General features: G+C 40.4%; 1 protein-coding gene across 5 annotated transcripts; it reads left to right on the top strand.

Annotated features, from left to right (window-relative positions):
- Window positions 1–454: 454 nt before the first annotated feature.
- Window positions 455–22,688, top strand: HPS5 (HPS5 biogenesis of lysosomal organelles complex 2 subunit 2). Of its 5 annotated transcripts, XR_007508485.1 has the most exons (24): window positions 689–1,019; window positions 2,178–2,347; window positions 2,776–2,886; window positions 3,742–3,806; window positions 4,429–4,621; window positions 6,122–6,259; window positions 7,547–7,758; window positions 8,104–8,175; window positions 8,408–8,496; window positions 9,520–9,698; window positions 9,921–10,079; window positions 11,205–11,364; window positions 13,457–13,580; window positions 15,378–15,524; window positions 16,402–16,476; window positions 16,972–17,579; window positions 18,927–19,050; window positions 19,257–19,412; window positions 19,923–20,042; window positions 20,365–20,478; window positions 20,818–20,924; window positions 21,617–21,902; window positions 22,074–22,215; window positions 22,369–22,688. XR_007508485.1 is itself a non-coding variant. In XM_049820008.1 (23 exons), exons 2-23 carry the CDS (start codon window positions 2,240–2,242, stop codon window positions 22,141–22,143), a joined length of 3,417 nt encoding a protein of 1,138 aa, XP_049675965.1. In that variant the 5' UTR covers window positions 455–551; window positions 2,178–2,239; the 3' UTR covers window positions 22,144–22,357. The 5 variants fall into 5 exon arrangements, 4 of the variants coding, with proteins under 4 accessions (XP_049675965.1, XP_049675966.1, XP_049675964.1 ...); XM_049820008.1 differs by lacking the exons at window positions 689–1,019; window positions 22,369–22,688 and adding an exon at window positions 455–551 and having other exon boundaries at window positions 22,074–22,357; XM_049820009.1 differs by lacking the exons at window positions 689–1,019; window positions 22,369–22,688 and adding an exon at window positions 559–640 and having other exon boundaries at window positions 22,074–22,357.
- The last annotated feature ends 1,378 nt before the right edge of the window (window positions 22,689–24,066 follow it).

Genomic DNA, 24,066 nt, shown 5'->3' on the forward strand with positions numbered 1-24,066 from the left:
CCTGCTCACGTGACGGCCCCTCCCCCGTCGCCATGACAGTAGCGGGCGGAGGGGGGAGTGACGGGGCGGCAAACAGCGCCGCCGCCGCCGCCGCCCCCCCCCCCCCCCCGCCGCTCCCCCCCCCACCCCCCAGCACCCCGCCGTCACCCGGCCCCGCGGTACGCGGGCGCCGCTCGTCCCCCGCCATCGGCCCCAGCGCCCCGGTGCTCCTCTCCCAGGTCGGCGGCCCCGCCGCCACCGCGCTGCGGGGGAGGGGCCTCCCCTCGGCAACGGCCCGCGGCGGGAGGGGGCGCCGCGCGTCAGCGTCACGTGGCCGGGGCAGGCGGGCGCGCGTGACGCAGCTTCCTCCCGCACGGGCGCGCACGGCGTGACGCAGCACGGACCGGTCGCAGGCCGCCGCCCCGCCCCGCCCCTCCGGCGGGTCACGTGCCGCGCTGTTTGGGGGCGGTACCGGCGGCGGGCGGTGTGAAGGAGGGAGGGAGCGAGAGAGCTGAGGTGGGCTGACCGGACCGGACCGGACCGGACCGGACCGGACCGAGCGGGGAGCGCGGGTAAGGCGCGGCCGCCGCCGCTTCCCGACTCTACGCCTGCCGGGGGCTGCGCCGCCTCTGGGCTTGGCTCTCGCCGCCGGGGCGGTCGGGTGAGCGTCTGTGGGAGGGAGAACGGCTCGGCCCCGGGCAGTCGCCGCCGTCCCCGTGACTTCCTGCGTCCCGGTTCCCGGCCGGTGCTATCGGCCGCCGCTTTCGGAGCGCCTCACGGCCTGACGGCGCGGGAAGCCTTCGTTCCCTGGCGCCGGCCTCGCTCCTCCGCGCCCCGCGGGCGTCCTCGGGGGCTGGGTCCGAGGCGTCCCCTGCCTGCCCGCCCGCTTTCCGCGGGCAGCTGCGTCCGAAGGAGCTGGGGGGGTTCTCCCGAGCTTCGGCGGTACTTTGCTTTACTCCGCGTATCTGAGAGGAAGTAAGGGGGGCTCGCAGCTGTTTTCTCAGGCTGGAGGCTGGCGAGCGGGCAGCGTGTGGTCAGAGGCAGGTCGGACACGGCGGAGGTTGCTGGTTTCCGAGAGCAGCGTTCCAAGGAAGGATTTAAAATCTCAGGCTGGCTTTGCTCGATGGAGGTCGTCTGCGACCTTCCTTACGACAGGCTGTGTGAAACGGGCAGTAGGGTGTCTTTCTGGACCAAGTACTCTACTCCAGAACAAAACAGTCCTTTTTCAGCCATCAGAGATGGTCTAGTCTTTATTTCTGGGGTGGAGTCGTCCTCAAATCCCATAATACGAGGGTTTTAAGACGCTTCTGAGAATTTTGAAGAAATAATTTTCAGTCTCTCTGGCTAAATGCGTATCTTCCCTTTTCCGAGTGCCTGGTGAGAGTAAGCGTTCGCTTTTCTTGTAAGGAAGTGTAAAGTTTCATATTATGGTATTTCTGGGAGGGAGCTCTTTAATTCATGGGATTGCATACTAAATGTTGTTTAGAAATTCGGAGGCTTGAGTATGAAGTGTAGCAAGTGGGTTTTTTTTAAGCAACATACAGGTCTAAACTTCAAAAATTCCTCAAGAAGAAATTATTTTAAAGTACGTGCTGTTTAGGAGAAATATATGAGGTTGCAGCTTCGGTAACTAGTAAGTTCTTTGTTTTCGATCTGTCTTATCTATCTTGTATGCTGGAAAGGAAGTACTGTGGAAAGGATAGTTTATACATGTTTACACACACAAAAAGAATGCACAAATGCAGGTAATTATAAATTTAGTATCAGTTGAGGATAATATTCCTTAAATTTAGTTTTGGAGGAGAAGGTAATGTAGGCATAAAATGCCGATGCTAAATGTTTTCCTTGACACCAAGTCAAGGGTGCGTGTTATGGAGGGAAGTGCGTTTTACCATGAAACAAGGCTTTTTCCATAGGTAGACGGAACTTGTTTCACAGGTGGATGTAAATATATCTTATAGCTACAATTTAAATATTTCTAAGGTTGGTCGCTGATAGGTTAAGTTTTCTGAAGTGAACTTCAACAAAAACTTCTCGTAAATGAAGCAGGGATCTAATTTTGCAGCCCTTGGGCCTTTTTGGCAAACTGAAACCTGATGCTGTTTGAACAGGAAGATGTTTGGTGTTTCTTTAAAAACAGAAAAACAGATGTAATACTAAAAAGTGAACTAATCAAGAACTTACTTTATTTTTGGCAGGTACAGCTAAAATATGAAGCTGTAATGCACCCGTGAGTGAGTAGTGCTAGTCATGTACATCAATGGCCTCCGTACCAATAATTCCGGACTCTTACAACCATGTGTTGGCAGAGTTTGAATGTTTGGATCCGTTGCTTTCTGCGCTCAGGCTGGATTCTAGTCGTCTGAAGGTGAGTTTGTGGTGTTTGTTTTTAAGTTCAGATAATGACCTTATTTGGTTTATTATCTGATTAACCCACAGGATTCATCTCATTCTTTTTGGGTGTGTGCATGCTAGCTTGGGGGGGGGGGGGGGGGCGGGGAACACTTTGGGAAGAAGTAGTAATGAAAACAAAGGGTCCTATTACTCTGTGTGTGTTTTCTTAATGCAGCTGTGGAGTAAATAATACAGCCTTACATGGTTGCTGTCTTACACTGTTTGCTCCATCCACAGAGAGTGCTATTCTAATATCTTTGTGCTGCCAGTGTTTCAGGACTGGTATGCAGAGCTGGCAAACAATGAAGCCTTTAAAAAAATAACATAATAAGGCAAGGAAAAGGTACTGTTATTAGTACTTACTAGCAGCCTTGTTGTGCATTATGATTTTTATTCCTTCAGTGTACATGTATAGATGTGTCGAAGAGATGGCTAGCTCTAGGCAGTTCAGGAGGAGGACTGAACCTTATACAGAAAGATGGTTGGAAGCAAAGACTCTTTCTCACTCATAAGGTAAGGGTAAAGAATTCTATAAAAAAATTTCCGGGGAAAAGAGGATCAGGAAAGAGACATTGTTTCAAGTTAATTTTTGTTAAGAGTCAACAGCCATTTTCAGCTTGCTGAATTGTCCAAATAAAGTGAAGTTTTGGACTGTTCTATTTAAAAAACATTGTGATCCTGGAATGTATCCCCACAGTGTGTGGTGTAATAGATTTCATGAGGTGTGAAAGAAGTTACTTGAGAGGGTCAGACCTCTTGTTTTTCCAATTCTGACTCCTAACAGCAGCAACAAAGTCACCTTGAATATTTAAGAATTAGAAGAAAACTTCGAATATGAATCAGAGCAATTCATGTGTAGGTAACTACCCATGTTTGGATGACCAAACTATGAACTCCCTGGGTAAGCAAAGAAAAGATAGGCTGGTTTGCTTTTGCTGAAAGAGGTCATGGAACAGGGATTCTTGTTTCTACAGCCAGATGATCTTTCTTGGGAGTCACTGCTGCTCCCACCATAACATGAATGCAGCCATTTTTTCTAAGGTTGTGAGTGTCTCGCTTGGTTCTGGCAAAACAGCTTCCATAGGTGTGAGAACAGGAGACTGTTTTCTCTGTTTTCCAAGTCAGAGAATGAACTGCAATCATTTCTCTTGATGTTGTCATGTTGTTGTCAGCTGCATCTTTTTAGAGTAAGTTCAGTGTTTGCAAACAAAACCCAAACAACAAAAAACCCCAAACCACCACATCACAGTGAAGTGGTAGCAATTGTTGACATGAATCTGGTTTATGTCTTGAAGATAAAAGTTGGTTAGTGGTAAAGGCAGTACAAGAACAACTTTCACCTGCACTTACTCCCATAATTGCTTTCAGGAAGGTGCCGTTTCCCGGGTTGCCTGTTGTTTGCATGATGAAGACTATGTTGCTGTTGCCACCAGGTGAGTGATGTACTCGCAAACCTGAATGCTGGATTAATATTTTTAAGTAGCTTCTATGTTTCAGACTTGGACATCTGCTGAGAACTTTGAGCAGGCTGGGGAATTAGCTGGTAGAGGCCCCTACAGAATAATTCTCTGCACAGACAGTTTGCTTAACTTTTTTTCTGGAATAATTGTTCCAGAATAACAGAATTATTTCTGTAACAGAACATCTATGGGAGAGCTAGTTAATGCATGTGAAGTTATGATGATAAATGTCTCTGAGACCTTTCAGCATCAAAAGGAGTATCTTCATTAACTTGGCAGAGTGAGATTGGTAGTTAATACAACTTACATTGTTTAACATCCATTTAAATGCTTATTTTTCCGCATCCTCACTGGCAATTCCAGTAAATGTGAGAGTACCCTTCCAAACAAAGCTGCTGATGCATTGTAATGCGAGGAAGGACACTTCTTCAGAATTAAAAATGTGACACTTCTTGAAAGCATGCAACCTCAAACACAACCAGCTCTGAGATGTACTACTTTGCATAGATGTTTCTTTGGAATAATGCATCTTTATCACTGATAAAACGTGAGAAGACTTATTATCAAATTGTATTTTCTTTTTTAATTTTTGTAGCCAAGGTCTTGTAGTGGTCTGGGAGCTGAATCAGGAACGTCGTGGGAAGCCAGAACGGATTTACGTTTCCTCTGAGCATAAGGGCAGAAAAGTCACAGCTCTATGTTGGGATACAGCTGCCCTTCGTGTTTTTGTAGGAGATCACGTGGGAAAAGTATCAGCCATCAAGATTAACACATCAAAACAAGGGAAGGTAAAATGTCACATACTTTGAGACGAGGAGGTTCACAGGGGATGATGTATGGAATCTTTTTGTTTGTTTTAATAAAGTAGAACAGAGGAAGTCTTGCCAGCTGATGAAGTTCTGGTAGCTTTGACTGTTGGGATGAAGAACCAGTCTCTTGAGACAACAATAGCAATCCTAATCCGTGAACTTCCCTCACCCCCTTTTTTAGCTATTTTAGTAATGCAACATAAAAATGCTTTCAAATGTACAGAATTAAAAACTGGCCAAGCTTCTTCCTCTTGGAATTTACAAGTATCCAAGTCCAGCGTCTTGGTGTTTCTGAGTCTGTTGGATTCCTTAGACTCCAGCTAGAGTGTCAGCTGTGTGTTTTAGTCCTCAGCTCAGCTGTTGGCCTGAGAAAGGGCAATCCCAGAGTCTGATTTTTGCTTGGCTCTGTCTGGCTACTCTCATCTTAAAGATGTGGATTAGTTAAAATGAATGGTAGGTGGACGTCAGGCTTACATCCATTACGTTTTGTGCAAAGGACATGCATGTTAATGATACCAGTCTGATTTCTAGCCCTCGAGTGTTCTTTAAGCGTTACCATTACTACGTCCTTTCCTTCTCCTTTTAATTTGTAAGAAGGAGCATGACCTGGAAATGGGTCCAGGTCCTTTCTAGCCCTCATGAAAGATTTTGATGGAAAATTGACTTAAAAGTAGCAAAATGCTGCATTTAAAGAAAGACCAAAAAATTCAACTATGGAAGGAGAGAGAGAAAAGGAAGGAGAAGGGCAAGGTCCATGAAATATGTGTCTGCTCATGCCTGTTAAAGGAATTGGACTGTTGACTCTCTCATGTAATACACTTTGTCACGTTCCTAACAAAGAAAACAGTTCTAAGTTGTCAAAAATGGTGACTGCTAGAAAATTTGAGTGCAGTTCCCAGTAGAGTCTTATTCATAAGAAGTCTGTGACTTTGTTCTGCCACCCATGCAAACTGAGACATTTGTATAATAAATAGTATTTGGGTAATTTGCTGCAGGGTAATATAGAAAGTGGGTTTATGTAAACTGCCTAAATCCAATGGAAGTTTTTTTTTGTATCAAATAATCCCTCAGGTCTGTCTCCATAAAACTGTTTGCTGGCTGAAAGTACCTGTGGGGAGAATCTAGAGAACTGACGAAAGCACAAAGCTTGCAAAAGCAAGAATAAAAATCCCTCTTAATGTTACAGAAAACACTCTTATAAAGAAATGTCAGGATGCTACAGGGATATGATTTTTATTTGTTTTTCTTAAACCTTCAATAATGGTTTTGGGAAAAGAGGATTTAACTTTTATGCCTCTTAAGCATTGAAACCTTGTTTTGTAAAGGAGAGACAAGGAAAGGAATGTCTCTGTCTTACACAGTGTATTTGTAGTATAAGTCTTTTCTCGATTTTGCAATTTTAACTTCATGAAATAGTCTTTACTTTGAACTGAGGACCAGTGTGTTTTCTTTCTTTTTTTTTTTTCTTCCAAACTGTAGGCTGCTGCTACTTTTGTGATGTTTCCTGTTCAGATTATAACCACTGTAGATTCTCGGGTTGTTCAGCTTGATTATTTGGATGGAAGACTGCTCATATCTTCACTTACACGCACTTACTTGTGTGATACTGAGAGGCAAGTTATATTTTACTTGTAAAATATTGGACTTTAGAGTCACACAGTTTCTGAAGTGATGTCTGGAGATCATCTAGTCCAGTTTTCCTGCTCAGAGTAGAGCCAGGTAGAGTAGATTGTGTGGGATTGTGTCCAGTTAGGTTTTGAGCATCTCCAAGGATGGAGACTCCACAAGCTGTCTGGGCAATGTTTGCCAGTGGTTCAACATTCTCACAATAACAGAGCTTTTTCTTATGTTGCAATGGAATTTCCTGTATTTCCATTTTTGCCTATTGCCTCTTGTCCTTTCACTGGGCACTGCTGAGAGTAGTCTGGCTCTGTTTTCTTTACTGCCCCATTAGATTTTTATACACATGGGATTGGATGAGTTCTCCCCCTGAGCCTTCTCTGTTCCAGACTGACCAGCCCAGCTCTCTTAGCCTCTTCTTGTAAGACACGTGCTACAATCCCTTAGTCATCTTTGTGGTCCATCACTGGACTTGATCCACTATATCCCCGTATCTCTTGCACTGGGGAGCCTGGAACTGGACCCAGCACTCCAGATGCATCTCACCAGTGCTGAGAAGAGGGGAAAGATCATCTCCTTTGACCTGCTGGCAACAGTCTTCCTAATGCAGTCCAGGAGGCTGTTGGCTGCCTTTGCCGAAAGGGGTGTTGCTGGCTTGTGGTCAGCTTGTTCAGCAGGTCCCTCAGGTCCTTCTCTACAAAGCTGTTTTCTAATCAGTTGGCCTGTAGTGATGCCTGGAGTTATTCTTCCCCCAGTGCAGGACTTTGCATTTATCAATGTCTGTTTATCTAGTCTGTGCTTCCTCAGTTTGTCTGTGAAGATGTTAGCAGGGGCAGCGTCAAAAGCCTTACTGAAGTCAAGATAAACAATATCCACTACTCTCATCTATCAAGCCAGTCATTCTGTTGTAGAGGACTATTATTTCCCCTTCATAAATCCATGGTGACTATTCATGATCACCATCTTATCTTTCTTGTGATTGGAAATGGTTTTTGGGACCACTTGCACCATCACCTTCCTATCACTGGGTTGACTGACTGGTTGGTCTGAAAAAAACCCACCTTCATGATCTGAGCATTCATTTAAAATAATGAATATTTCTGCACCCCATCTTTTATAAGCTTTATGCAAGCTTTATAATATTCATTACAGATTTTTTTTTCAGGCACCAAAACCAATTCAGCAACTAGGATTTAGTATTTTTATTCTTAAAAAAACCCCATAAAATTAATTAGAGCCTTTATTAATTCTGCCTTAACAAGTATGTTATTTTCCACTAGAGAGAAGTTCTGGAAAATTGGTAATAAAGAGAGAGATGGAGAATTCGGAGCATGTTTCTTCCCTGTTGGAAAAAACAGTGGGAATCAGCAGCCATTAATATATTGTGCTCGACCTGGCTCAAGGATGTGGGAGGTGAACTTTGATGGGGAAGTGCAAAGCACACATCAGTTCAAGCAGCTGCTGTCCTCACCACCTCTCCCTGTTGTTACTCTCAGGTAGAAACATGAGTGTTATCAGTGATAAATTTGCTTGGGACTTCTAGACTATCTGAAAAGAACTGCATTAATATTGAGAAGATTAAATAAACTCCTAGTGCAGTCAACCATTAATCCTAGTTGTCATCTTAATACGTTCTCCTCTGATAACACAAGCCAGTAGTTATCAAAAATGCCAAAACCTTGATTCTGCAGGTATGTCTGTGTGACTACCACAATGAATGCTGCTGTTGTAAGACTATGTTTATTTAAGCCAGCCTTGTATTTACAGGGTTAAGAATACTACATTAAGAAAGTGATATTATTGTAGTTATGCTTGTAACGGATAATAATTCTACTTTATAGGCTGGATCCTCGTTATACTAGTTCCAGCTGCTCTCCACAATCTTTATCTTTCCCCAAGCTACTGTATTTGACGTGAGTATTTGTCAGCATAGCTTCCTGTTGATAAAGTAGACTTAAAAATAAAAAAGTTGTATATTCTCTTAATTTATATTACCAACTTCATCTTTTTGCATAAGAATTTTCCAAGTATCATGCTAAACAACTGTCTTGCTTCTTGCTGTACTTAAGCCAATGCTGTCCCTGCATATTTTACAGTTACTACCACAATTAACTGTTGCACCGTTAACCTCTGCTTTGCTTGCAGTGAGCACTGTGTAATGACCTGGACAGAAAGAGGCATTTATATTTTTCTTCCCCAAAGTGTTCAAGTCTTACTCTGGAGTGAAGTAAAAGGTAAACTTTAAGAATCTTTGCTTTGTAATATTGTCTATTATGTTTGTCACTTCTGAAGTCCTTGCCTAACGTGGAGCCTTTTCAAGCTCAATTTCTGCAGCTGGATTGTGGAACATTGATCAGAAAACTTATTCATTGTCATCTGTCAGGTATATCCTTGAATATTAACCCTTTCCCTGCCTCCTCCAGCCACCCCTTCTCTCCATAATTCTGAAAACATGCTTGAGAAACAAAACGTGGTGTGGAGTGAATCTTAAAATACAGTAATCAAATAGTAAGAGGTAGTAACCTGCAGTACTAGTGAGGTAAAACCAGTAGTATCCTTTCCTCATTTCTGTTTATTCAGGTTTATTGTCAGGTGTCCTGTGAAGGATAATCTGGCTGCTGAAAGCTTAAAACCTGTTTTTTTTCTAACACCTGTCTAAATTGGAGCCAGGGAATGTACTTATTTGGCAGATGAGTGAACCCTCATAAACGGGTTTGTGTGTATGGTTACAGGCATAGTCCTAGAATGGTTAGTCATCGCCAGTCTTTTTCTTCCCCTTCTCTCCACTGCTTTTGGTGTTAAGTTTCCACTGCCTTTGTCATGGAGTGTTTGCATATAGCATAGGTATTGCATTTGAAAACTGCTGAAAGGTCGAAGTGTTTTTCTACTAGCAAATGTTTTATTTCTGTTTCAAAGCTAACAATGATGTATTTCTCATCTTTATCAGTCTTTAGTTTTTCATCCCCCTTCAGAGGAAAAGGGCACTTTTCACTAACTTTAGTGTACTCTTTGAATGCTTTCTAGAAATATAACTCTGGAAAGTTTTGATACTTTAACTATGCTTTATAGTTGTGAGATGCTAGCTTAGCACTCTTCAGCATTTGTTTTCTCTATGCCACTTGTGCTACAGTGTATTAGGCTTTTGCATACATTTGCAGTCAGGGGGGAAATATGTTTCCACCTTCTTTCAGGAACAGAACGGAACATTGACTAATGATTTCAGTCCCTTAGATACTTCTGTGCATCTGGTTTTGCAGATATTCAGGATATTGCAGTTTACAAAAGTGAGTTGTTCTGTCTGCATACAAATGGAAAAGTGGCACACCTCTCTCTTCTGCTGGTAGACCGCTGCATAGAGCGTCTGATAAGAAGAGGGTTCTGGACCCTTGCTGCCAGGGTCTGTTGGCTCTTCCAAAATTCAGTTATTTCTTGCAAAGTAAGTAAATACCCCTTTGTAAATGTGCAATGCAACTTCACTCTGTTTTCTGTCCCCCTCTTCCATTAAGTTCCATAGGTTTCTGTGATTTGTATTGGCGTTTTTGAAAAGTATTCTGAGACTATACTTCTAGGATGAAAATTAGCCTGCATATATGGTACCTTTTGCTTTTCACGTGTGCTTTAGAAATAATAATGCTTCTGTTTCACTGTGTACTTTTAGGCAAGAAAAAATTTGCCTCTAGACAAGCTGGAGCACTTGAAGTCTCAGCTGGATGCCTCAACCCAACCAGATCTCATTATGCAACTGGAAGAATTAATTTCAAAGTTGGAACCTCTAGATTCTGCATGCAGTAGTAGAAGGAGCAGTATTTCATCGCATGTACGTGTATTGGTAGTGCCAAAACTGTTACCTGCAGATTTTATCTTTGACTTAAAATCACCTTGATGCGCACTTTGAAGATGAGGCTTTCATTTTTACCATGCCTACTATAGCTGATAATGCTATGTTCTAAAATTATGTGGGGTAGAGAGGTATAAAATACTACTACTTGCATTCTTTAAGCTCTCAGACCTCTGCCTTTTTTCCATATTATTTTCTGGCTAATGGTTGAGATGTGGACAAAGATTGATACGAAGAAGGCTTTCTCCACAGCTGAGTTTAGTGTCTTAACATGCTTCAGTAAAGGTCATCTTGATTGTAACTCTAGTTTTATGTGGTGAAAACTGAATGTCCAAATGCTCAGAACTTTCCTAGCCCTATTTAAAAAATTGTCTCACTCTAAGCTTAAGCAGGAGTCTCTAAGGAAAAAAAAAAAATCAAAGCATATTGCTAATATTCTTCTACATGTACAGCTGCTTGGTATTGTCTTGCCTTCCCAGCAGCTTTTCAAGAAAGGGGAAATACTTCATAGTTAATATAATATCAGTTACTGTTTTCACTCTAACAATGTTTAAAAAGTAAAGTTCAAAAACCAAAGTAATGTAAATTCCATCTCGGTGTGGTAGACAAGTTTTTCTTCGTTAGCAGATGGGCAAGTAAGCTACATAGACTAACCATGAGCAAAAGAATGTACGTGTTTCCTGGAACTAAACAGTTTTGCAGCGGCTGTAATTGTGCTAGCTGGGTGTTTTGCTGGTTAACCAGCAAAAAGAATATGGACTCCTGCATACACAGGTACAAAGGGGTGATAGTCTCAGATGCAGGACTAAAGCAGAGATGCTTTTTGTCTTGTACTAAGTACACCTGCTGTTCCGCAGACTGCTTTCCTAAAAGCAATTGCAGCTTACATATCTTTATGAAGTCACTGGACTGCATGCTTATTGGCATCTGTGTACTCCTCCGTTCTGGATATGTCAAAAATATGCTGTCCTGTAGGGTTTTTCCAGACAGTGAAATATGAAGTGCTGTGAGGTTATTTGTGTGGGTATGGTTATTTGAGTTAATTGCAGGAAGTTTAACAAGGAAGTACCACTCAACATCTAACTCCTCTCCCTTGTCTGACAGGAAAGCTTCAGTGTCTTAGACTCTGGAATATATCGTGTTATCAGTCGAAGAGGCAGTCAGTCAGATGAAGATTCATGTTCTCTCCACAGTCAAACATTCTCAGAAGATGAGAGACTTAAAGAATTTCCTGCACACCAGGAAGATGAGCAAGTAGAACTTGGTAATGTTTCTTAATGAAAATACATTATTTGGATGCAATTTCTATTTATTCTACAAGAATTCAATTGGGTTGGCTCTGTGCTCTTATTTTCCACTATCCAGTTATTCATGATTAAATCCTCTAATTTGATCAATGGGAACACAGTCACCCCACCTTCCACTCAAACTCCTTCCTGAAACATTGGGGTAAAATGCTGGCTCCACAGATATCCAAGCTTCAAAGCAAACAAAAACCCAGAGAAATGAAACAAAAGGTCCAGAGGGCTTTTACCAAGCTAGGACTTCACTCAATTTCCCCCCGACCTCTCCATGTGCAATTCAGCATTAATACTGTGATTCTCTCAGCTGACTATACCAGTGTTAATTGACCTTCAAATGAGATTTGTTTGCTGCCACTATCCTTCCAGTAGTATTTTTTCCAGGAAAGAATTTCTTAGTCTTGGATCTGGCTTTATATTTTTTCAGGGAAAACAGTAGGCTTATGACAAGTGTTCTTAACTTTCTTGCGGAGTTCCATTTGTACAGGGGATCACCTCTTACACGTGTATACATTAGCATAGGGACGATAGAATTGTTAGTAACTAACATTTAGACCATCCAGGGAGCTTTTGTTATTTCCTAACAAGTACCTGTCACTAGATGAAAGCTAGAGTGAGACAATAGTGGTGTCTTGTTATCTGCTCTGGTTGGGATTGGGAGGGGATGCAGAAACCAGGGATGATGAGGAGCTGGCTTAGTTCCAGGTATGGTAGAGAGGCTTTCCAGTAAAAAGGCTGCTTTTTAGCTTTTGCAGAGAGTAGATGCCAGTTGAGGATGGAGAGAATTTGGATGCTTTGTTGGGGGAAAACCAAAGTGGGGAGAGAGAGTAGAGAAATTAGTATTTACTCCCCTACTTGTCAGTAGTGTTGACCTGCTGAATAAGCTACATGCAGTTTGTAGCACTTAGGGTTACATGTGCCTCTTTACCTACATCACCATAAAAACAAGAAGTGAGAAAACTTGAAAGGAAGTGTATTATTTCTGATATTAAAACTCTAAAATGAAGGGACATGGTTTTTGAATGTTAGAAGATAGAAAAGTTCTATCTCTTCCACAAGAGATAGCAAATTTGCTGATTATTTCCAAGTAGAGAAGTTCTAGATGCTTCTTGAAGCATGTGTACTTGATTTGGTATTTAAGAGAAATGGACTTAGTGTTTCCCTGCTCACATTTACGTAAGATGTCATAAGTTTTTAGGTTTCTAATCTGCATAATGAACAAAAGCAGCCTTATTTACAAGCAATCGTAAAATCAGTTGTGACCTTTAGGCACTATCTAGAAAGACTGCAGATTCTGATGGTAGAATTTGTGTAACGGAGTAGCTGTCTTTTCCTCTCAACCGTGCAGATAGTGCTGACTGTTGCAAAATGCAGCGTCATCCTTACTTAAAAGGATCCTTTTTTTTCTTATTTACATCACTCAAAGATACAGTCTGTGTTTGTACCAGGAAATGATTAATCAAAACACATTGTAGATACTGTTAGGGATGTAAGAGTGAAAAGGAAATAGTCAGTGATTCTGTATTTCCTGTGATTCTTACCAAAATCTAGAGAGCTATGGACAGAATTGTACTTTTAAGTCCATTCAAATAAAAGGGTGCTCTGTACCTTAACCATGGCTTATGTGTCTCTGTATGTTCATATGTGACTTGGGTTTTAGGAACTCATACAACGTGAATTGATGTATGCCACAATACTTAAATTTTTCTAGATGTTTAAGTAACTGTTAGTGGATTAAATCAAGATTTTGTCTCCTAAATGGACTGTAAATCTACTTTTAGAAGATAGTTTTCATATGGTTGTTGATTATCATTTGCCTTGTTATAGAGCCAAAAGACTATTAACAAAGCAGGCCTACTAGGTTCAAAGTCAGTAACAAAATGGCCCTTGAAAACCAAGTAGCGCTTTTCTGGTTCCCTGCATTCTTGAATATTAAGTAGGAAAATATTGTATGCCAGTTGTCCGTTAATGAATTAGTGACTTTCAGTTTGTTTCATTGTTCCATTTTTGCTGGGCCAGTGTTTCATGACTCTTTATTTCAATTCCATTTGTTAGACAATGTATCTCATGCATCTGTGACAGTTGAGGCTGACCGGAATGAGACATTTCTCCCATTCAGTATTCCTTTGTCATTTCGTTCCCCATCTCCTCTCGTCTCTCTCCAAGCTGTCAAAGAAAGGTAAAACTTCCAGCAGGTTCACTCATCCATTACATCTTTCCCTTTTTTCTGTCCTCTGAATTTGTAGCATTGTCTGGTTTAGTTCATACTCTGCTCTGCATAAATGTAACATCTGAACTGAAACACGGGAGATGCAGTCAAGTTTGCTAGACAATTTAAAGCTTCCATCTTGACTCTAATGAAGATACAAAGAGCTGCTGTTAACTTCAGTGGAGCCAAGATTTCAACCTCAGTTTTTAAATGGCTAAGAATGTTTAAATGGCTAAGAATGTTTAACATTACCCTCTGAACTGTGGTTGTGGTTTGAATTCAAAGCAAACTTAGTGAATATTGTTTGGGGATTTTTCTTTCCTGGTACTTAGGTTTCTGAAGAATGAGTGAAGGCTTCCTATGTTGCTTGGGGACAAACATTAAAATATTCAAAGCATGCTAGATACTGCTAAAACACACTTGCAAAGTATACCACGTGGTCTGCTATCACCCTGCACACACCTTTCAGTGAATCTAATAAATTCGCAAAGTGTTTATGGAACAATGATAGCTTGTAACTGGTGCAAGTAAATATGGTAGTGTCTGTTTTATGTGGAAAATAAATTTCTATTTTAAAAGTTGCTTTAAAAAGTAGGGGGACACACAAATATAAAGGAGATGGTGTTAAATACATAACTTAAAAAACTTGAAAAAACCCTTATGTATGTTAGTTCCTTAGCTAAAATGTTGCTGGCCTTTAATGATGGTCTGAAAAATTGCGTAGCCATCCCTTGATTACTTAGGTATGTGAATTATGTCCTGCAACAAAAAATTGTAGCTGATATCGATAGTGTGAGGATCTCAGAATAACCTTCAGAAGTATATGCAATGTTTTGATTTTTTTCTAAACCATAAGCAGTTTTTAGGACTTTATTAGTAGAAACAGTTATTACTAGTAATGAGGACTAAATTTTCAAGTATTCACTATATTCAATTTATAATTAAATAAAATACTATCGTATTTACAGTTAATTTTTAAAAGTTTACCTTTAATCCTTCTATATGTTAAAATCCAATTGTTTTGCTACATTTGAATCCTTTCTCTCTTCTGCAGCAACCTTCAACTTTTGCTATACCCTGGTATAGTAAAAGATGTCATGTTCTCTGGCAAGCAAGTAAAAGGGTTGTTTGGTTTTTTTTCTTGATGCTCTTAGACTAGTTCTTGGCCAGAAAGCAAGAAGCTGATTTTTCTGTTCAACTCATGATGACATTGTTCTCTTCATGCCAGTGGTAGAAATAGTTGGGGTTTGGTATGTTCACTGGGCTTTCTTTTGAATACAATATCTGAAGGGATAGGGACTGATGACATGAAAAGGACATTTTTTGTAAGCTTTGTAATCTGAAGAACTAATTTGAAGTATTGCAAAACTGTTTCTTATGACCAAGAGAGACATAATTTCCTAATGATGCTTTCTGTTTATAAGCTTTAAATGCAGTGTAGCCAATCCGCGTTTATTTGCATACAAATATATGTCAAAATCTAAGCACTAATGTTAGTATGTGATCCTGTTTCTCCAGCAGCAAAAAACCCAAGTCTTAAATACTTCAGGTTTTTATTCTATGCTGAAGGTATGGACTGTGACTGAAGTATGAATTTTGAGCAGCTGCTTACTGAGTTTTGTTCTTGTTGGCCATTGCTGCTCTCATCTTTTTCTCAAGAGTTCTTCAGATTAAGTTTTCTGAAATCATGGTTTGAGCGGAAAGAAAGTGCTTGATTTGTTCAGTTTTGAATTTCCAATTTTAAATGTTTGAACTTCTGACTCCTAGCGTTTCCAGCTTTGTACGCAAAACTACTGAGAAGATTGGCACACTACATATAAGTCCTGATACTAGAGGGCGGCAAGAAGTAAAGGATGACGAGGAGCTGCAGGAGTTGACTGTTAATCTGGTAGCATCTCCCCAGGAAGAGAAAGAGTGAGTATAAAATGTTTTCTTAGCAATTGCATTTGCTGAATGCTCTGAGGATAGCAACCTAAAGAAAAACTACTGTTTCAAGTAGAACAAGTTGCTCAGCATTAGGTTTTTCTAGCTGCCTTCATTACTATGGTGGGTTTCACTGGTTCGCCCTGACTCCTTTTCTAGAAGCTGATGGGGCACTGAGCACTTTTGGGTGGTAGAGCATGTAGTCTCTACAGTGTTGTAATGACTGAAGGGGAAGAATGTAGTGTATTCAGCAACTCTTATGCAGTGTTATCTGTGATGCTTGTTATAGGTATGGACATGAGTCCAACAGTTCATTTCCTCCCCTTTCTGAGTGGGGAGTAAACACTTTTATCTCCCTAAAAACATCTTTCTTTTTGGTTTTGGTTTGTGTGGGTTGCGTTTGGGGGTTTTGTGGGTTTTGTTTTGTGTTGTTCTTTTGGGTTTTTTGGTTTTTTTGTTTTTAATATTGGTAGCTATAAAACATTGAACTTCTTTAATGGTTGTCCAATTAATACAGAGTTAAGTTACTTCATATTCCAATGTTTTGCTAATTTACCATTTTGGACTAACTTTCGTATAGTGGCATGATACTGATTTTTTTTATTCAGTACCTGCAGAAATCTACTGTAGGTGGAGTAGAAGCCATTATAGAAGCCTAGAAAAATAGTATTATTGGTTACTCTTCATGCCTAATTCATCCATAATTTCTGCTGAGCTGTTCCTTCTTTAGAAATTAAAGCTTTGTATTTTTTTAATAAAGGAATTCATGTTGTTTCCTTGCAAATTTGAGGAAATTCTTGAGGAAATCCTCCCTTAAATTATTAAAGATAATACTTCAGATAAGACTGAAATTAATGTCTTTTTCTAGGTTAGAACCACAGAGCTGCCAGCTTCCAGAGGAGGATCATCTAAGAGATCTCAAGGCTGCAACAGCAGAAGCTATGTAAGCAGGGAAACATTTTAGTGTATAGAAATATTGGGCTTTGGTAGAAAAATGATTGATTTTTTTTTTTTTTTTACTACGTACATGCAAGAGTTATGCTCTGCACGTCTGTTAACATGATCTGAGAGGATATCATTTGGTCAATGATTTGTTTCCCCTATTTAAAACCAATCAAAACCCACTAAAAGCTTATTTAGGTATTCTAGTTTTATCTTTTTGTCCTAACTACAAGCATAGTTTAAAAAAAACCCCAAACCACCTAACAAACAAAAATTCTTTCTGAAGGAAATCTTGGGGACTTCAGAATGTAATACTATCAAATGTAGACAGCATAAGTAGCCTAAATTCTGTTTGATGCACTCAAAACTACAAAAAAACAACCGACTAGTCAAGTTTAGGTGTATACTTTGAGTTACATGAAACATATATACTTCTTCACTTCTGGCATCTTATAACTGTTAGGCAACTTAGTAAACTCCTTTTTTTATGCTTCAGAGCCAAACTCCAGGATCCCCTGGTTTTGTTAGAACCACAGTGCATGAGAAGGGTTTTAAAGGAATGGATTGTCTATCTAGAAGGAACGTTTGGCAGCAAAGAGCATTCTGCTTCCTCCACTAAGAAAAGTGAGACTGTGAGTGCTGAAGAACAGAGGGCAGTCCTGGAGGAAAGCCTACAACTGGATCCAACTGATGGAGGCCCAGTAGACAAAGAACAGAGTAGTATCTTGGAAGCCTGTACTGAAAAGGGAAATACTGATGAAACCTGTGTAAGCGAAATCAAGTGCGAAAAGAGTACTGATCTGAAGGGACCTTTGGACTGCGGCTTTCAAGTGTCTCCTCCATGTGTTGTAGAGCCAGATGTTCAGAAAGATCTCACTGAGTTGACAACACTGTGTTTTGAGCTGCGTGTATTTTCTTGTGGAAATGGTGATGCTGAGGAAAGCTCTGATGGAAGTCTGCCGCCAGCAGCTTCGTGGACCTTGGCTTGTAGGTTTATGCGAAGCTACTTCTTTCTTTTGGATTTAAAAAGAATAAAGCAGTATATTATAACCATGTATGCAACCAGTCCCACTGTATGGGAAACATACATTGCAGGATTGAAAGGTAACTAATGAAAATTTTATTACTAGTAAACTGAGAGTAAGACTTTGGGAGAAAAAAGAAAAAAGCTTGAAGACACTCCCATTTCTGGCTGCAGATTTTCCTTCTGCAGGTGTAGTGTAGGAGGGGGAGGATTGTTGGTGTGTGGGAGTTTTTGTTCCAGTTTTGGGTTGTTTGGTTGTTTGTCTTCTCCCCAAAGGCTAACTTCTGAAGATCTGCTGGCTCCTTGGAGAGACTGTTCCTCCCCTTCCCGCACTTTGCAATTCTGAACCTTTTAATTTATATGGAGCTTGTTGGTTGAACACTGTACTGATTTCATACCAGATCTATTTAAAAACAACTATGTGCTTCAAAGAGCAAAAGCATCTTAATTAGAATCATATGTCTATAGAAACAAGGCAAAAGCTAGGGGAGGGGCTTCAATATGTGCACTGGAAACAGAAGATTTGATTTGTAGAGAAATGTGGTTAATGTGAAACAAAACTGAATGGAGTAAGTGATTCCGTGCAAATGAGTGGCTTGTGATCACTTCAGACTTCCTTTTTCCACAGAAATCCCTTCTAATATTTTTGCCTCTTTAGCCTTATTGAACCAAAGCTTCCTGATTATATTGGAAAACAGAACTTCATCTGTTCTCTGCATTCAGCTTCTGCCTTACGCATTTCTTTTTAGAATGAATTAAAGTCTTAGCATTGATTTGGTGCCAACAGAGAGTAGCCACACAACAGAATCTTGCTTTGAGGGTTGGTATCTGGTATTTGGGTTCGTGGGAATCTATTTGCTATTTGGATTCTGAGAGCCTTAGAAGTGAAAGTAGTGTATGCATTCCCAGTTTGTCCTTAGTTGGACTGCATTTGTGCCTGTAGATTAATACCCACGTTTCATCAGGATTGAGGTTCGTGTTGAATTCTACATTCTGTGAAGTCAGTGTCCAAGCTGAAGTTTTTATTTGTTAATAGAAGCAAACTGTAATATATGAAAACTGATGCAGATCTGCATTATATTCAGCAAGCCATATGTCCTGCAGTGTGCTATCTTTTTTCACATCAGAGAAAAATTACCTACTCAGAAATCTAAAGAAAAGGAAAATATATCAAGAATATTATTCCATGCCTTAATTGTGTCATTTCATTGCTGTAATTTGCTGTAAGTGCAGATTAGTGGTGTTGATTTCTATGAAACGAACAAGTAGGATCTGTTCACTTGTTAGTACTCTTAGCTAGAGAGTTCCATGAAAGTAGTGATAACTTTTGTCCTTACACTTAACACCAGCTATGTGTGTGTTAAGAAAAAAAACTTGCCCATATCTTGTAACTCATATCTTGTAACTTGTGCGCTGATTTATTTCAGAACTAACTTGTCATAGTCCGGTGGCTTTAGCGATGGAAAATGAAGATATGTTGAAAATACTGAAACAGCTGCATGACCTGGGGCCTTGGGATGATAGCCCACTGTTATTGGTACATGCTCAAAGGTTTGTAGCTAAGTCCTCCTTTTTTCCCCCTTCTTCAGTGTTGTTAACTTGCTAGCAGGAATTGGTTCACTTAACGTTTCATGAAGCTTTCTGGGAATCTTTTAAAGACATCACCCTTCAGTACTATCTTGAACTTGCAAGAGATCTTGGAAAAATAATAATTCTGCTGTTTGGTACTGATGATAGTTTTTATCTTCTTTCTCCAGGCTTTATGAAAAATTTGGGGAAACAGCTCTTCGGCCCTTGATCAAGTTCCACCCCTCTATTTTACCTTCTGATATCAAACAGCTTTGCAGGAATGATCCAGCTCACTTTTTAGCATATTTAGATAGTCTGGTGAAATCAAAGCCAGAGGATAAAAGGTAAAGGGAATATAGAATCTTTTTCATCTGTCTGTTCTCTTCCTCATGTAGCTCTGTGGGGTTTTTTTGGTTTTGGCCTTTGGGGACTTTGTTTAATTGCTTCTGTATCTGTCTGCTTTTAGCAGATTATATAGCATCAGATTCCATTTATTCTGCCAGTTTTATTTGGTCTCAGACTGGGTTTTTTGTTAGATTAGGTGCTGCTTCTAAAAGGGTTTTTCTAAATAATAGTTGCTGTGGAACTGACTATCTTTGTTCCTGTGCCTGCAGTTCAGTATACCAAGGTTAGACAGCATTTAAAAAAACAAAACAAAATAAAAAAACCTGTGGGAATCCAACCTGCAAACCTGATGGTTTTCTATGGTCCCCTCAGCTTCTAGAAACATAAATCATTCTAGGCTTATCCATATTTAATTTTACAATATTTTTTTGTACACACACACGATCTCTGCTTCTCCATATCTGGTATATTTAAAACTGTCAGGTTTTTTTCTGTGTTTTGTTTTCTAGGTCATCTCTCCTTAGATCTCTTCTGCAGCCTGAATCTGTACAGCTGGATTGGTTGTGCTTGGCAGTTTCTCATGATGCACCACAAAAAGCAAATACGGTGGATACGGAAGGAAATCCCAGGTAAAGTAGGGTTTCACCCAAAGTCCTGAGTGCAGCAAAAAGCTTTTAACGGGTCTGCAGGATTTTGGCTTAGATTTTGTATGACAGTTTGGACGTCACTGAATCCTTGGAGCATTTTGCATGTTGTGGAGTTCAGCAGAAGCAACCAAAGGACTAAACTTTATCTGTAATGCTTTTCAGAGTGATTGCTCTACTGAGACTACACACAGTGTTTCATTTGTTTTTTCTTCTCTCTTTTCATATACCTGCCTTTCTTGTAGAGAGAACAGAATGTTCTAAAGAAAATCATTAGTGCTTTAAAACTGAATTTTTCATCTTCTAGGCCACGATCACATTTGTTTACTTGGGGCTACAGCCAACTTATTCTGCTTTTGATTAAACTCCCTGCTGATTTTGTTACAAAAGAGAAGATGGCTGATATCTGTAAATCACATGGGTAAGAAGAAAACTTGGTAATTCTTGATACTTGGTTAGCTGGTATTCTGACCCCAAAAAGGTACAAATGAAAACAACCCATCTGCTCCTTACTTGGACAGGCTTTATTTAAAAACCTTCCCTGTTCTGAGGATGAATATTGATGGGTGTCCAATTTAGTGTACCAAATACCCCTTTTGGTTAAGGGTAGTCTCTGTGTCCCCACTCTGCAGTGATTTCTAGCATTCAAGAAATTCAGTTGCTTCTGTCTTCACTGGTATTTAAACAAGCATTTAATTGTTGTTGACTTTAGTTTAGACTGAGTATTTGATTCCTGAAAATCTTTACTCTCTTATTCAAGATTTTGGCCTGGATATCTTTTTCTCTGTCTGGAGCTGGATAGAAGACTAGAAGCCTTTACTAATATTGCTCATTTGGATGATTTGAGCCTGTTGAATGGAGAAGATGGTTAGTGAGTCTTAAGCTGTGTAAACATACTTCTGTAATATAGGAACTGCCCTTACTATATACTGATTTGTCTGAAGTTGAGTTGGAAATTTTATTTTTTGGTGTGTTTAGGCAGCATTAACTGTGTGTAGTGCAGCATATTTGAAACACGTAAATGGATGTTACACTCTTGTATCTTCACACTGTTTTGTGAAATCAGTTGTGCTAGAAAATGCTTAAAAGTTCAAGAATGTAGAGTTGTTTATCAGTTGGGAGTAAAAGCTAAACTTGGTGTTGTAGATAGAGGAATAGCAAGCCTCCTTGCACAGCACAAAACTCCCGCCATTATACATGCAGACACACAAAGTTACAACGAGCAAAGCATTGTGTGACATGGCAAAGCTTAGAAGAAAATTCTCAGTAGCCCTAAGATGGGCAAAACCATTCTTTGTCTCTTGACTTAATCCAAAACCTTAAATACTGAACTATTGTGAAGCTTCGTGTGTAGTTCATCACTGATTCTTTACACTGAGTCAGTCAAGGCAGTACACTTCCGCACACAATTTGCTTGTTGATAGTACTTGGTTTTCTTAAATCTTCACAGAGAAAAACAGAATAGCTAGCTTCCCTTTTAAGTACAGTTGTATTTAAAATAGTAGGCTTAGAATTATCCTTATCTTACAAATAATGTAACAAACTCATTTTACATCTAGGTTCCATTCCAGAGACCACAGAAGAATGGAAGTTTCTTCTGCATCTTGCAAAAAATCACAGCACAGCTTTCCACCACCATGGCTCACAAAATGGGAATGCTGTCAGCAATGGTAGCCTGAGCTGCCCAGACTGCATCACTGTGGAAAATGTAGCCCTCTTACTGGCAAAGGCCATCGGCCCAAATCGTGCATTGCCTCTCTTGGAGGAGTGTGGCTTGACACTAGAATTGTCTGAGAGATTTACTAGTGTCTGTGAGATACTGAGAATTGCTGAGAAAAGGCAAAGGTAAGATGACATGTCAACAGAAGATCCACAGTATTCATTTTGGATCTTCTTCATGCTTTAAACTTTCTTTTCAGTTAACAAAAAGGTAAAATATTTCACATTTTTACCTCGGATTTTAAACTAATCTGAAAGCTTTTCTATTATTTAAGAGCTATGTATTGTGCAATGTAGGCATTTTAAAATGGAAAATGAGGAAACGGGAAATCATACATTAAAAATGTATGTGAAGGAGATTCTCTGAAGGAGATATCTGTCTTGCTGAGTCCTGCACAAACTCTGATCTTGCCTATCCCTTCCAGAGAAGGCATGCATGGTGGGTGATGTCATGATGTTACTTCTGAAACAAAATCACTTTTTTGACAAACTTTGCTTTAAAAAGCAAACCAAAACTGTTCTTTCTGTTGTTAGCTTTTGTTACTGTTTGACTTTTTCCCCCCCCCCCCCCTCCCCTTTGTTTTAATTGCAGAGCGCTGATTCAGTCCATGTTGGAAAGGTGTGACCGGTTTTTGTGGTCTCAGCAAGCATAGAAAACAACTTGGAAAACTTTGGGAACATTTTTTACTGTAATGATTGTATATTAAAGTGCCTCCTAAACTGAACAGGCTCTTAAAGAGATTAACTCCTGTCTAAAAGCTCAATTATATTAAGCCAGTCTCCATCTGGCAGGTATCTGACTGGGAACTGTTGACGGTTCTTCCGTATTCCTTTGGAGATGAGTTTTGAACTGTAGAACTTAAATCAAAACAATCCAGTATTTATATTAAAATTAAGCTCACAGATTTCTGAGATGAAAATTTCTTAATTTATTTTCTGAGTCTATATAACTTAGGTGTTTAAGGATATGAGCCCCTAAGTATTGTATTAAGGTGTATAGAATTTTTTGTTTGTTTGCAAACATGAGAAGCAATTCCTTGGAAATCTAAGCCCATACTTGTTTAATTTTTCTGTAAATGACATTGACTTTCTCAAGTCACTGTAGAAGTGCTTATTATGATACCTTTTTTCTTTCTCTTAAATTGTATGGACTGGTCTTGCCCATTTGAAATGCATTTATTGAGTTAAGTCTTAAAATAGGAGGGAAATATTTTTCCAGACTGGATTAATAGCTAAGAATGCTGATTAACAGAAGAACTTGTTAAATGAACTCACTGTTAAACTATAAGCATGGTATTTCTAAATTGCCCATAACTATTTGTGCAACATGACTGCAGACATCAGTTGTGATATTTTGACAAACCTCAGGACAGCGGAATTAGAATCATAGAATTATTTATGTTGGAAAGGACCCTTAAGATGTCCAAGTCCAACTGTAAACTTAACACTGCCAAGTCTACCACTAAACCAGGTCCCTAAGCACCACATCTACATGTCTTTTAAATACCTCCAGGAATGGTGATTCAACCCCTTCCCTGGGCAGCCTGTTGCAATGTTTGACAACCCTCTCAGTAAAGAAATTTTTCCTAATATCCAACCTAAACCTCCCCTGCCACAACTTGAGGCCATTTCCTCTCCAGCCACCTGACAGAAGAGACCAGCACCCACCTCGCTACAACCTCCTTTCAGGTAGTTGTAGAGAGCGATAAGGTCTCCCCTCAGCCACCTTTTCTCCAGGCTAAACAACCCCAGCTCCCTCAGCCGCTCCTCATAAGACTTGTGCTCCAGGCCCCTCACCAACTTGGTTGCCCTTCTCTGGTCACACTCCAGCACCTCAATGTCTTTTCTTGTAGCAAGGGGGCCAACACTGAACACGGTATTCCAGGTGCAGCCTCACCAGTGCCAAGTACAGGGGAATAGTCACTTCCCTGCTCCTGCTGGCCACACTGTTTCTGATACAGGCCAGGATGCTGTTGGCCTTCTTGGCCACCTGGGCACACTGCTGGCTCATATTCAGTTGACTGTCAACCAGCACCCCCAGGTCCTTTCCTGCTGGGCAGCTTTCCAGCCACTCTTCCCCAAGCCTGTAGCGCTGCATGGGGTCGCTGTGACCCAAGTGCAGGACCAGGCACTTGGCCTTGTTGAACCTCATACAATTGCCCTCGGCCCATCGATCCAGCCTGTCCAGATCCCTCTGTAGAGCCTTCCTACCCTCGAGCAGATCAACCCTCCCACCCAACCTGGTGTCATCTGCAAACTTACTGAGGGTGCACTCGATCCCCTCCCCTCA

This window comes from Accipiter gentilis, chromosome 17 (assembly GCF_929443795.1).
Source record: "Accipiter gentilis chromosome 17, bAccGen1.1, whole genome shotgun sequence".
NCBI classification, from domain to species: Eukaryota; Metazoa; Chordata; class Aves; order Accipitriformes; family Accipitridae; genus Astur; species Astur gentilis.

Coding starts and splice junctions, on each gene's coding strand:
- HPS5 (XM_049820008.1), top strand. CDS start 2,240: ATGGCCTCCGTACCAATAATTCCGGACTCTTACAACCATGTGTTGGCA. Junction 2,887..3,741: donor GACTCTTTCTCACTCATAAG/GTAAGGGTAAAG, acceptor AATTGCTTTCAG/GAAGGTGCCGTTTCCCGGGT. Junction 20,043..20,364: donor GATACGGAAGGAAATCCCAG/GTAAAGTAGGGT, acceptor TTCATCTTCTAG/GCCACGATCACATTTGTTTA.